This window comes from Falco peregrinus, chromosome 9 (genome assembly GCF_023634155.1).
Source record: "Falco peregrinus isolate bFalPer1 chromosome 9, bFalPer1.pri, whole genome shotgun sequence".
Classification (NCBI taxonomy): Eukaryota; Metazoa; Chordata; class Aves; order Falconiformes; family Falconidae; genus Falco; species Falco peregrinus.
The window spans coordinates 37,553,157-37,567,080 of NC_073729.1; the positions used below are offsets into that span (position 1 = coordinate 37,553,157).

The 13,924-nt window shown below is 46.3% G+C and overlaps 1 protein-coding gene across 1 annotated transcript in view; it reads left to right on the forward strand.

Annotated features, from left to right (window-relative positions):
• Nucleotides 1-236: 236 nt before the first annotated feature.
• The window catches only part of MMP24 (matrix metallopeptidase 24), a 38,622-nt gene continuing 24,934 nt past the window's right edge, over nt 237-13,924 (forward strand). The window contains exons 1-4 of the mRNA XM_055813315.1: nt 237-409; nt 2,292-2,440; nt 7,003-7,119; nt 9,117-9,421. Of these exons, the coding sequence (XP_055669290.1) occupies nt 311-409; nt 2,292-2,440; nt 7,003-7,119; nt 9,117-9,421 (670 nt within the window). The 5' untranslated portion in view covers nt 237-310. The remainder of the gene's footprint in view (nt 410-2,291; nt 2,441-7,002; nt 7,120-9,116; nt 9,422-13,924) is intronic.

Below are 13,924 nucleotides of genomic sequence, written 5' to 3' on the forward strand. Positions count from 1 at the left end.
CCAGGCGCGGGGCCGCCGCCAGCCCCGCCGCGCTCGCCCCGGCCTGCAGCCACCGGCGGCTGCGGGGGCTGCCGGGGCCCGGCTGCGAGCCCTCCCCGCGGGGAAGGGCGGCCAGGCCCCCCGCCAGCCAGGCACACCTCCCGGACCCACACTGCAGCCCCCGGCGCCACCCGCCGACGAACTGGCCGTGTGGCCGCGGCTTCCTTCCGCTTCCGGCCGCCCTGTTTTCCGCTTCCAGCCGTTCTTCCGCTTCCGGCTGCCCCGCACAGCCGCAGCCCACGCCGCTGGGCTGGAGCCCCGCCGCGCTGCCATGGCGCCGAGGCGGCGCCGGGGCCTGGCCGCGGCGGGCTCCCTGCTGCCGCTGCTCTGCGCCCTGCTCCGCGCCGCCGCCGACACCGGCACCGGCCGGGTAGGTCTGGCGGGGGCGGGGGGGGCCGGGGGCGTCGCGGGGGGGCCGGGGCGGGCTGGGCGCTGCGCTGGCCCGGGGCGCGCTGGGAGCTGGGTGGGCAGCGGCTCCCCGGCTCCTCCGCGCCCGGCCCCTCCGAAGCGGCCGGTCGCGGTTGCTGGGGCCGGGCTGGTGTGCGCGGCCGCACCGCCGGCAGCTTCTCCGGCCGGGCCTGGGCGGGCCGGGGGCCGGCAGGCGAGGGCAGCCGCGTCGCTCCGGTGGCTCCTCAGCACCAGCCGCCCGGGAGCGGCTTCCCGGAGGGCCTGCGCGGGCCCCGAGCGGCCTGCCCTTCGCCTGCGCGCTGCCGCGTCCCAGCCTGGCCGGGAGGGACGGGGGCAGCCGGGGCGGCCCGGGCTGGGGCCGCCGTGGGCAGGGTGCCTGCCCTTGCCGCTCAAGGACGGCTCATGCCGCTCAGCCGCGGCCCGTGGCGGGGGCAGCGGTGCCAGGGCGGGTGGCACATGTCCGCCCCTCGGGCAGTTTGGCAGCTTCGCTTTGCCTTGACCCGCTGGCGATGTCCACCCTGAATAGCGCTGCGTGTCCCTTTACTTGGTGAGTTTAACGTGCCCGGACCAGGTACTTTCTTGTACCTTCTTTCTCCTGCTTTGGAAGTAAGGCCTTTCTCTCTTTCCAGTGGATTCTGGTATCTTTTTGTCGCCACAAGGAAATGGAGATTGTTCTCCTTCTTGTGTTCCTCCTGACCCAAGTCCCTTTCCCGTTGCTGTGTTATGTTGGGGGAGGACATACCGCTCCTCTGCCCCCAGCTCTGAGGGATCAGGCTGCTGGTGTGAGAGCAGCGCAGGCGGGTGGCTCATCAGCACTTGCGTGTTGAGGACTGTGTCCTGTGCGTCGGGTGGATTGTGCTCCTGGCTGGAAGAAACGTACGGGATACACGTCAATCTCATAGTAATCATGACCTAAGTATTGAATCAGAGAGCCAGGGTATTGGCCAGAAGAAAGGAGCGTGGGAGTGTGTGCATGAGAAGTTATGGTGAGAAGTTTAGGAAAGCAAGCCTTCGTTCAGGTTTTATTGCCATTTGCCAATGGTCAATTAATATTCCTTTTTCTTGTGGTATCAAAGCGGGGGGTGGGGGAAGAGAGGGGAGGAAAAAAATCCTGAATTAATGGGTGTTTTTGAAAATGCTGTCCTTAGGATTTTGACAAGTTTGACATGTGGTTTTATCTAAGGCTGCATTTTAGGGGGGAGGTGGGGAAAAGGGACAAAGCTCCTTGAGTAGACTTGGCTTGCTTTCCTGTTCTGACAATTTTCTAGATATCTGCTGTTAGTAGAGGAAAAGTCTGGCCAACCAGAGTCTGCAAATTTTCTGTGTGGGTTTTTTTTATTGGGTTTTTTTTGTTGTTTTTGAAATAAATACCTCTGTGCTCAGTGCAAGCGTAAAGCTGACCTGTGTCTGCAGGGATTGCCCAGGCCTGTTAAGCTGTTTGCTTGGAGTGATGGTCCAGAGGCAGCAGTAGGTGGTGGGCAGTGGGTTATTGGGAGCATGCTGCTGTGGGACTGGCAAGGTGACAGGGTGCGCAGGTCTCTGCAATGAGGACAGAGCTTCTTGGGCGTTTCTGGTGTTCGGAGACCTAAGTCTGCCCCAGTTACTCAGCAGGGACGATGGCCATTTTTAATTGGCAGATCTGCATTGTCCTGTCAGGACAGGTGATATTAAGCTGGGTCTTCATCCCTTCCCGGAGATCAGATGATATTACCAAAGCTAACCAAAAAAAGAGAAGTGGTTGATTCTTTGGGGGCTAGTTTGTCACTCTCTTTTGAGGAAGCGTTCTGATCTGTTAAGTTGAAAACTTACTGTGGCATCTTACCATCTGTTTCTTTCTTTTTCAGGGTTGGTTAAAAACTTACGGCTACTTACTTCCATCTGACAGCCAAATGTCTGCCTTGCAGTCGGGAAAAGCTGTGCAGTCTGCAGTTGCTACTATGCAACAGTTTTATGGGATCCCAGTAACAGGAGTTTTGGACCAGACAACTATTGAGTAAGATTAACGTGGGCCAATTTTGTCTTTCCCTTTCTTAATGCATTTTCCTATCACCTGGGTAGTTATTCCAGCTACAAGAAGCCCTCAGAAGGGATATAGTTCCAACATGAAGTCAGTTGTAGTCTGATGATGATAGTCAAGACTACGTAGCTGTCGATAGTTGCCATTTGTTGGACATTAGATGTTCTCTGCTGTATGTTGGCCATGTGTTACTTGTTGTTTGTGATCAGATAGCACAGAAGCATTGGTCTAAATCACCTAGGCTGGAGAAACTTCGTTCTTTGCAAGACGTTGCATTTAGTTTGCTCTTGAGTATACTGCAAGGTCTGGGCTGGAGGTGGTGGTTGTTGCTGCTACCTGACTGGCTTCTGAGGCGTCTGAGTGCCTGGATGTCATGTATTGGCTGAATCTGTACGCTGTTGGTCTGGACTAGGGGAGCATCTATTGACTGAAGTAGAAGCCAATAAGGTCTTACTAATGCTTTCTGGGGGAAAGAAGCATCTCATGGTGAGCAAAAAAAGAAAGGACAAATAATAGAACTTGCTTAGGCCCTGCCTGAGAGTTTTGCCTTGACCATTTCTTATAGGAGACCTTTCAGAGTGTGCTCTGCCTAGTTCTTAATCTCTGCTGTTATGGCGCTCTGCTGTCAAAAGGGACCCAGCAGCACAGAAGAAGGGGGCACAAAGTCAAATAGTGTGAAGAACAAAGGGGTTTGGTTGTGCACCTTTCACAGTACAAGAAAGAGGGAGAAACAGAAGAAATTAGTGAATTAGGCAGGAGGGGGGACATCTTGGACCAGGAGTGCCTCTCTAGTGAATGTAACATTCCCTCCTTTAGCTCACAGGAAAAGCCCCTTGTTCTCCATTGACAGATAGAGAAAAACCTGTTTGTTTCCTTTTCAAATGAGTTGAAAATTAAATGCTTTTTAAAGGTGGGGATTTTCCATCCAAGATCTCTTTGCTGTTAATAGCAACACAGTTTGTAAGTGAATGCTGAAGCGGAGCCAGAGAGCAAGGTTGTGTATGTGCAGTTGGTGTGTGGAGGTTTGCAGCTGGGATGCTTAAGAGTTGGGAGGGGGCGGGGGAAGAAGGGCCTATGGTATCTGGGTGCTAGTTTGGAAGGCTAGGGAGCTGCTTCTGCTGCCCTGTGGGTGATGGGGAAGGGAGCAAACTGCATATGGGAGTCCCTGCTTTACTAAGTGAAAGTATTTTTCTGGAGGAAAGCAAGGTGTTGCCCCGTGTTTTACTGAGTTTATGTTTGGGCAGGGGTTTATATAGTGCATGAACTCCCAAAGGCTGATGGGTGAATAACCGAGATGGTTCCCTCTTCTGAAACTCATGTCTGCAGAGGCTTGAGCCCTCAGCTGCAACAAAATGTGGCTGTGCTTTGCAGGTAGGCGTGATTGCTCTGCCTCCATCTGTCCTGAGTCGGTAGGTCCATATGTTGTATGGCAGGGTGGAGCAGGAGTACCTACCTAGAAATTACGTGAAAGGAAGAAGAGGCCCTAGTTGCTGTTAGCCCTGAGCCTGTATTTTGAGCTGGAGACACGTCTGGCGAGGCCTGGCTGGGCTGTCACTTCCTCGGACCTGGTTGCAGAAGCTGAGCAAAAGAAGATCTGGCAAGGCAGGCTGGCTCAGAGCGCTCTGAATTGCTCAGGCATTTGCTAAGCTGTTATTTCAGTCTGTTAAGAGTTTTGAGATTGCAGTTATGATTTTTTCTGTCATTTCTGTCAGCATCATGAGCCCTGTCCCTTCAAAACGACTTTAGAATAAGTCAAAGTGTGAAGTAGGTGATTGAGAGTGACAGCTTCCTCTATTTAGGAGTCTTGTGAACAGCTTGGAGCCTGAACTGGGGAAAGCAGGTGTGTCTGGATGTCACTGCTTTTGGACATTACCTGTTTTCTGCATGCCAAGCAACTGGAGGAACACAATAGTCTACTCATAAACAGTGCCAAGTATAAATTTTGGTGATCCAGCATTATTGGTGCCCCCATTTAAAAAAGAAAAAGCAGGGTGGGGTGGGAAGAAGGAAGCGACCATAAGTACCTGAATCCTGCTTCATGTAATTGTCTTTTGTTGTTGTTTCTGATGTGATGTGTTTTCATAAATCCCCTGGAACACAGAAAGCGTTATCCAGACTACTCAGTAGAGAATGGCTGTCAAAAAGCTCAGCTAAAGAAGGTCAACGGCAGCGAGCTGCAGCTTTGTAATTATTTTGTGGTAGATCTGCCCTGCTGAGAAAAAAGAGGTGGCTGGACTTGTACCCTGGCCCATGTGATCAGACTAGAGCCCATATGTCAGGGAAGTAAGTTGAATCAGGGAACTGATCCAGATAAACATTCTCAGCTTGATATTAGCACAGGCTGTTGACAACTTGTGTACTCTCTAGCTCTCATCAGGTAGTTGGGCTTTTTTACTGAGTCTGTTTCAGAAAGCCTGTGGCTGAGCTCTGGAACAAGCTGTGGTAGAATGTGGGCATTCGGACAGGCCCAAGTGTAAAGGAGTTGAAAGAGGAGTGGGGCAGCCGTGCGTAGCGTAACTACCAGCAGCTCTGCAAATGCTGGTACCTTGGAAGCTTTGGCTCAAGAAGCCCTTAAAGCCCAGGATGCCGGTATTGCAGCTTGCCGCTGGCACAGCCCTGTGTCCCTGCATTATGATGGAGCTGGCACAGGGACAGAGGGGTTGACTGTATTTGAGGGAATTAACTTTTGGGCGGGTCTCTGTGCAGTTCTGATTGGCTTTGATAGCGTGGGACTGATGGGGGGGGCTGATTTCCTGCGGCCTGCTTGGCATAGGGCAGGGGTTGGGAAGGGCAGTGGTCTTCATATGTGACACAGATGTTGAGATGTGAGGAAACTGGTGATGTATTGCTGGTGTGTCAGCATAGATAGTACTGTCCTGGAAAGTCCTGGTGGCTTGTCCTACACATCCATGTAGGTTTGGTAGCTCTCCCCTGTTACCTTTTTTGTCTTCTAGATGATACTAATAAAGATAAAACAGAAGGTAATTTTATGACTGTAGTCAGAGCCTGATGATGGTGATGTTCAGAGTACTGGAGTCCTCATGAAGCTCAGGAGATGAAAAACTAATTCACACTGAGGTTTGTGTAAGGTTATGCTAAAACCTCTGTACCATTTGATACAACTGAAATTTTTTTTAAAAAATACTCAGGAAATGTCTAGGAGAATATAGGCTACTATAAGCCTAACGTCTCCCTAGAAGAGTGGTAGAAGCAATGCAAAAGGACACTTGGAAAACCACAGTGTATTGAGGTTGAATTAATATGGTTTTTCTAAAAGCAGACTTTAGATGTAACTGCTTTTCTTTGAAGGTGGCAGCAGTTGTGTGGGCAAGACAGATCTGATTTCTACAGGTTGCTCAGATTTCTGAAAGACAGGCCATACTGATAAATGTAAGGTAACCTAAGTGGGGAAGATCTGTGCTAGTTTTATTATATGCAGCTTGGGTTCTTGTCAGGTACAGTACAATATGTGTAACAGTTTTCATTTGCTCTGTTCTTGGTGGAGAGAAGATGACAGGTGACCGCACTGAGATTTGTAAGAACCAGTAGTTTTTACATCTCAGAAGTGGACTAAGGAAAGGTCAGCTGCTTGGCTGCTGTGTGTGTGTGCTGTGAGAGAATGTTCTTGTGAGGCTGTACAAGTGTCTGTTTGGGTTTTTATTTAAAAGGTGTCCTGGAAGGAGGTCTTGTAAACCATCACTGGTGATGGAAAGACACTCCCTTCCTAAAGCTGTGGAGCTAATATTTTTGACGGATAATATGTACATTGTTAGACTCAAGCGTGTGGGCACACATGTGCTACTTGCCATTGGCTGGCTGCAGGTGAAGGAAAAACATGCATTTGGAGGCTAAAATTGTCCTCCAGGTGCCCAGGGATGTGGGGGAAGCCCTGCTGAGGAGATAATTTGGTGTCCTGTGTGAGAAATCTGCCAGGACTGGCTACGGTGCTCTTCTCGCGTGTGACCAGGCAGTGGCATGTTTCTGCATCCCATGTCCTGCAGTGTGTTCCTGGGGGACCTAACAAGGTTTGGTGACTGTGACCCACAGACTGGAGTGATCTGTTCTGGCCGTTGTGTGAAAGGTGAAAGCCTTTGTCGTTATCTGGGAGGGTTGTGTCTGCAGTGATTCAGTCGTACCTAGTGAGTTATGAATTGGAGGTTTTTTACTGGCACATGAGCGCTTTAACAAATGGAGAGTGGGTAGAGTAGGTGGTAGGAGAGTTTGATCCCACTGCACGTGCAGTTTTGATCTGGGTCTCTTGTGGCATTATCATCATTAAGCTCTTTTCAAGCATAAGGGCTACTCGATCTGTATCTGTGTTTCCAAAAGGAAAAATGAATTCATTTTGGTGTGCTGAGGTGTGTGCATTGCCAGCAGAGGTGGGGTGTACAGCTCTGTGCAAAAAGCCTAAACTCAAGAGAGAGAAGACTGAGCCTTTCTTGGTCATCCCTCCGAGGTCTTCCAGTCACCCTCTGAGTTCTTTTGAGTCTCTCTTCAAAACTCTTTGTTAGGTTGCTTTTTCTTTCTTTCCCTTCCAGGTGGATGAAGAAACCTCGATGTGGAGTTCCAGATCATCCCCACCTGCGCCACAGCCGGAGGAAAAAGCGGTACGCACTAACTGGACAAAAGTGGAGACAGAAGCATATAACCTACAGGTATAGCCCCTTCCCTGCCCCTTTTTATTTGGGGAAAAAATTGTTCTGTACTTGTGTGGTATGCAAATTTTGGAAGTACTTTTGAAAACTGGATTTTCCCTGTAATGCCGAGCTGAGGCTTTCATTCTCAGAACATGGAGAGGGGGAATACTTTCAGAGCACTGGAGTAACTGAAGAGTCTATTCTCAATGATCAGTAAAGATGCCTAAATCCCAGCCATCAGTTGTGTAATTTTGGCAGGAAAATCCTAGTAAGCCCCTTTCTGTTCCCTTGGAAATCTAATGCTGTAGCTGTTGGATCATTTGTCGTCTTTAAGAAACCATTAAAGCAGAAGGAACATCATGTCTAGAGGTGCGATGCTTTCTCCCTCTACTGATTTGCAACATTTTACTGAATATTTATTTTTGCAGATGTTTTACTTTTGCTCATGTAGTAGAAATCTTGCTTTTGTCCAGCCTTAGGCCTGCTGAGGCAATACGCTGAAGGTGGGCTCCAGGTGTCAGGTGATGATTGTTTCCCAGAGATGTATTTTCTTTGAGTCATTTAGGCCCTTAGCTTTTGAAAGGCAATTGCCAAATGACGCCAGTGGAAATTTCTGACAATAAGAATGTCAATTCAAAGTAAAATTAACACCCCCCTCTAGCTGAAAGTTTAGCCTAGCCTTTTAATTTTTTTGGAGGGGGAAGGGAGGTTGCAGAGGAGTAAAAATTAGGAACGTAGACATTAAGGAGAAGATATGGGTGAGCAAGGCTAAGACAGTGAGTTTGTGGTGAAGAGGCTGAAATGTGAGTGACCAGCATGGAGAGGGTGCCAGAATGTGTAGGAAGAAATATGATGGCGTGAAGGGAAAGAATCGGGGGCTGGGGCACTCTGTTGCTTCTGCTGAGAGCTCTGAGATAGGAGGAAGGGGATTCTTCAGGTAACAGTGAAGGACTTGCAGAGACTGGAAGGAAGGACTAGTTCAAAGCTTCCACCAATAATAGTTCCTTCAAATTGTAAAGGGACGTGTTCTTTTATGCAGAGATCTGAGAGTCAGATCCTGCTTCTAACCTGTTCTGGACCTTAGAGAAAACTGGTCTATAATCATATGAATCAAGTATATCTTGAGCATATGCGTAATCACGGGAAGCAGGTTGTCAGGTGGCTTCACTTCTGCCATTGTCAAACTAGCAGTTGTTTAACTTTCCAATTTCAGAATTTGTAGCCTGCCATTGAAGTGATAGGTATCTTGTTTTACCACTGGATGTGTTTCAGCTGTCAGTCATATTAAATTAAGCCAATTTCATTAAAGACTGGAAGTTGTTTCTATGACATAGGTATTTCATATTCCCCAAGCTAAGCTTAATAGGTCTTGAGTCTGTTATATGCACGCACAAAAACCACCCTAGGAACAGCACTTTCTAAGCCAAAGTTTACAATTATGGGAAATTTATGTGCAGTTAAACTCCACCTTACCCACCCCCAAACTCTGTATCATCAGCTGACATGGACTGGGTTGCACAAAACTGGTAGGTCAATCACTTCTGGGAGCTCTTAAGTATTTTGAGTAGTCCTGAGAATGAAGCTGCTCATGTAACTAAGGTTGTGCAGTTTACTGAAAGGTTTGTTTCTCAAGAAGAATTTTAGTAAGCCTTTTTCATACACTGGATTCCATTTTAGCGTAATAATTTCAGACAAAATCTGAATTTTTAAACTGAGTTACTTAGCTGTCTACACCAAGATTTTAAAGGTTGTCAGGTTTTCAGAAAGTGGTAGAAGATTGACTAAAGAATTGGGAAGATTCTTATTAAGAAATGTAGCCTTCAGATCAGGGCTGTAGTTTTGTTGGTAACTTTGTTTGTAAGAACAAAACTTTGCATGCACAAAGTAGTGTCTGCAAAAAATAAAGACCCTTTGGAAATGGAAACTATGTAGGTGTAGCTATGTATTGGAATTATAATATGAAGTCATGAATATATTCTGCAAATTTAAACCACCCTTCTTTCTCATTCACGCAGTGTACACAACTATACCCCCAAGGTTGGAGAGATTGATACAAGGAGAGCCATTCGTCAGGCATTTGATGTTTGGCAGAGAGTGACACCACTTACCTTTGAAGAGGTCCCTTACCATGAAATTAAAAATGACAGAAAGGAGGCAGATATTATGATATTTTTTGCTTCTGGTTTCCATGGAGACAGCTCTCCATTTGATGGAGAAGGTGGATTCCTAGCTCACGCTTACTTTCCTGGACCAGGAATAGGAGGAGATACTCACTTTGATTCAGATGAGCCATGGACCCTGGGAAATTCTAATCATGATGGTAAGAGTGCAGGTCGTTTTTCAAAACAAGGATGAGTTGAATGTAGACACATGGACAGGCTCTCAACTAGAAAGTATTTGGGTAATGGAGCTTTCCCCTCCCATATAGCGGTTCAAACATTTTCTAAAATGTGTATTCTGTCTTAAGTGGGGAAATAATTTTATTAGTAAGCTTGTGACTCTGCATGCCTCTGTGTGAATGGTGAGGAGTGAACAGAAAAGTGTGTGCTGGCTTTTTACATCTCAAGATTTTGACCATAGTTGCTACAGAAATCATGGCTCTGGGAGGAAAAAGGTGAACAAGAGTGTTGAAATGTGAACTCCGTATGTCGTGGAATACTTAACAAGGGCAGTTAGTTGTAATGGTGATTAGGAAGTTGATAGAGTGAAGACATTTGAATGTCGGGTTGGTTTGATCCATATTTGTTTTCCCAGTCTGGGTATGGTCATAATTCCTTCCATCAGAGGTTTGGGGCTGGCTGATTACTAAGGAAGACTGATGATTAGGACAACTGGATTTTGTCATATTAAGCAATGAAGTCTGCATCTTTCCAGCTTTATCTTACTCCAATGGCAATGAGCACTTTCTGATCTATTGTCAAACCTTTGAGGATAGTGATGGCTTGTAAAAAGTTCAAGTTGGAAAACCAGAGTTTTACAGTGGCCTCATAAAACACCACACCAATTTCCACAGTCTTAGTAATTTGGGAAGGACAATACATCTTTAAACTTCTAGGGATTCAAAATCACGTTTTGAAATGTTTTATAAAGATGAGAAATTTACTTGGAATGTAAATATGGCTTGATTTTTGAACTGCGTAAAACCATAGTAGTGTTGTTGTGGCCGTGATGTCTAAGGACATACGCAGAGGTAATGTCTTTCATTAGATCGGTATAATTTGAAAAGCAGAAAAGCTTTCGGGCATGCAAGCCACCTTCAGGCCTGACCTGAAGGTGACAGCTTTCTTTGAGAATGGAATGCAAATTGAGAAAATCCCTCAGAGTTTTGAGTCTGTATTTATTAAGTCATCTTTGAAAGGAAACAGGGCTGGCAAGTTCAGTGTGGGAATGCTAATTTGTGGGAAGGCAGAAATTATATACTTGTCTTCTTGGGGAAAGGGAAGTAATGCTTCCTGGCAGGTTTAAATGTCTAGATTGGGTGTAGACAGAGAGAGAAAGAGGCTATAGCCTGTGGGATGGAGAGTGGGGAGAATGTGGAGAGTGTGGGAGGCTACGGTGTGGCAGAGAAGCAGTGTCTTGCTGTTTTGAAACGTTACGAATTTTTATTCCTGTGTTTGCGGCTGCAGGGCAGCCTTTGAGGATCAGGACTGACAATCAAAGGCTGAGTTACTACCTTGTGAGAGCTGCTTTTGCAGCTGTTAGGTGTGTTTGTGCTTGGTCAGTGGTCTGTGCGAGTTCATTCTGGTCTTAGTTATTTGATCTCAACTGTGGGGTGTGAGGGTGGCTTGTGGGCTGGGTATGACAAGGCAAGCCTGTGTGCGACACCTGGGAGCACTGGTGTCTGGCATAGAAGGTCCTTACAGGAAGGTGGAAGGGAGGGTTTTGACAAGTTGTACATGTTTGGGTTTTTTTTTCTTTTCTCCTTTTCTGCACAAAAGGCTTCCTTCTGATGATAAGCTTAGAAGGGTTGGGAGGTAGCTTAAAGACTGGCAGGGATGGCTCTGGGGAGGATTTTCCACTGGGTGGGATGTTCTAACACAGTTAATCACTTTTTTGAAGTTTTTTCTGGTATAGTTTTTTAGGATGGTATTTGAGAACAACGTATACAATGAGTAGAGGGTCTTTTTTTTTTTTTTTTTAATAAAAGCTATTTCTTATGGAGTATCCATGTGGCTCTTTCAAAAACATGATATATTTCTCTATGCTGAGTGACTGTCATGAGTAATGTCCTCAAAGTGCATGTAGTTGGTATTTATGGGGCTGGTGTGCACTCTGAGTGTGAAAATTGATAGAAGGGTTGAGATTTCCATTCTGGACGATAAACACCATTTGTGTATTTGTTTTCAGATAAAGTGCTGCATAGACTGGGTGGCACAGTTATTTGAAAACTCTTTTTAAAAAAGTCACCAGTGAGGGTGTTGAGAATGGTGGGGTCTTATTTGTCCCCTCCATTGGGGGAAGCACTGATGACAGAAAGGGAATTTTGGTTTGGGTATGATGGGGTAAGCCTGTAATCAGAGCATTATAGATGAGTGTTAAATGCAAGGAATTTGGTTTTGCTTGTGTTCTTAGCCTTGGTATGCAAATATGACAATGTCCTGTCTCCTCGCTGGATGCTCCAGGGCTTTTTAGGAGGGTTTTTCCTTCTCTTTCACTATTTCTTGTCATTGAAGCTATTGGCTAGCTCCAGGTTCTTGTTTATGATGTGTTTTACTTGAGGTGCTTGTAGCTGGTCTCAAAGAGTTTCTTCTTGGTCAGAGGTTTCCTGCACTGTGACCAGTTCACTGCCTTTTTTTTTTTTTTTTTTTTTTTTTTAATTGGAAATAAGGTGTTAGCGAGGACAGTATTGTCTTTTTAACAGGAAGTATTTCTTCAAACGTGCTCTTGCTTGTCCTTGTGATATGTCTTGTGGGGCAGTGGGGTTGTTCAGTCGGGAATTGAAGAAGTCTCTCAGTGAGAGAATAAAAATACCCTACCATGAGCTCAGTAGCAAAATTCTCATTCAGACACAAATAAGGAATTGTTTTGGCCATTGAGCATCTGTACACTGATTACAGAAACCTTAAAATAGTCATGAAGTAACAACAGTATCTTTACATCAACCTGCAAAGTAGCACTACGTAAAATGTTCCATCCTGACAGGAACGTGTAGTGGTTGAAAGGAAGATACGAACAATCAGCCTAAAAGCTCTCGTAGCATTGCAACAATTGTGAAGGTAAATCTCTGCTCAACAGAGTAGGATGCTGAAACTGGCACCGTAGGTCCTTAGGTTATTTGGCTGATCTATTCAGTCCATATAGTTTTGTTACAAACTAGTATGAACTGAAGCTTTTCTTTTGTTGGTCTACATCTGTCTTACTGTGTTGTGGCATCTGAGGAGTTTCAGTAAGTCCATGTTTGGATGCAGCTGTCACACCACAAAAGAACTGTTTTGGAGTCTTCATTAGCAGTGCAAATTATATGGATAAAAGTGAAACATTTCGCATGACGTTTCATCCAGTCAGGAAGAAAGAATTATTTGAACAGATTTTCTGTGAAAACAGCTATCTCTGATTTGTACCTCAAGAATGTGATATATCCTGTTGATGAAAACTTCTACCTTGTAAAGATGCTTTGTGGTAATCTGCTGTGGTTCAGTAGCAATTTTATCACACCAGCTAGTGGATAGTTAGTTGAGATTTATATACTCATTATTGTTTTGCATGATCGTTATAATACTGATTTTGCCCTTTGTGGACAGCAAGACCATTACCACGTCCTTTAAAATTACTAGTATAATTGTAATAGCTGTGATGCTGTTTGTTGTCTTTCTGAGACCATGGTAATAGGAGCACGTGCACCAACACTTCTGTTATTGTCTGCTGTGAAGAGTGATCCTGCCTAGGCTTTCAAAGTAAATGCAAAGCTTCCTTCCCCCTGGATATTGGTTACAGTTCTGCTCATGCATACAGTTCCCTTAGCTGAGTAATACTGTACTTTCAATTCATGATAGCTGATTTATCATCTTCGTTGTACTGCCTTCTCTGTCATTCCTGTAAGCAAGCTGTGTAAGATGAGTTTAGATGGTATTGTGATGAAGATGTGTAGAACCAGGTAGGAAGTTGGAACTCCCGGAGCAGCCCTTGTTAACTGGGGTCATGGGGTATGGAATGCATTTGTTAAGTTTTCAGATGAGAGCGCAAGTGGGAACAGCTAGAAGCATGAAGCAGAGCACTGGAATTTGGAGGGATCCAGGCAAATCAGAAGTGATATGGCAAACAATGCAACTGAAAAAGAGGAGGAGTGTGGCTTTACATTTAGAGATAAATCATCTATACAACCACACAATGAGGAGCAACTGGCATGGTCACAGTTGGAAGGTGCTCCTCAGCAGAAATGAAGGCAGCTCTTGGCCTTTAGCTTATCCCAGACTTGTAGCAGCAAGGGCTCCAGCTTATTAGATTTTGATGTATGGGCACTGGGAGGTAACTGAAGCTGGTTTTGGAGTCGTTGTCTTTTAGCGGTATGTGGTGTAGCCGTCGCAGGCCAAGCGGCCCCTCCTGGCTGCTTAGACGCAGCACGTGGTCACCGAGTTACTGAGACTGCCCGCATCGACATGCGTCCCAGCTGCTTGCATTACCAGAAGGGACACCAAAGGTGACTTTGCTCTACTTTCTTCAAGTCTTGGACTTTTTTTGCTTGAAATGTGCTGTAGGAACAGCCAAGCAAACTTTAAACCACCCATCTCAAGACTCGCAGCCACTGACATATGTTGCTCGCTGTAGGCAGCAAAGCCTGTGCCTGAAAGAGGCAAACAGCCCTGGCTGTGCTGGGATCTCTTGG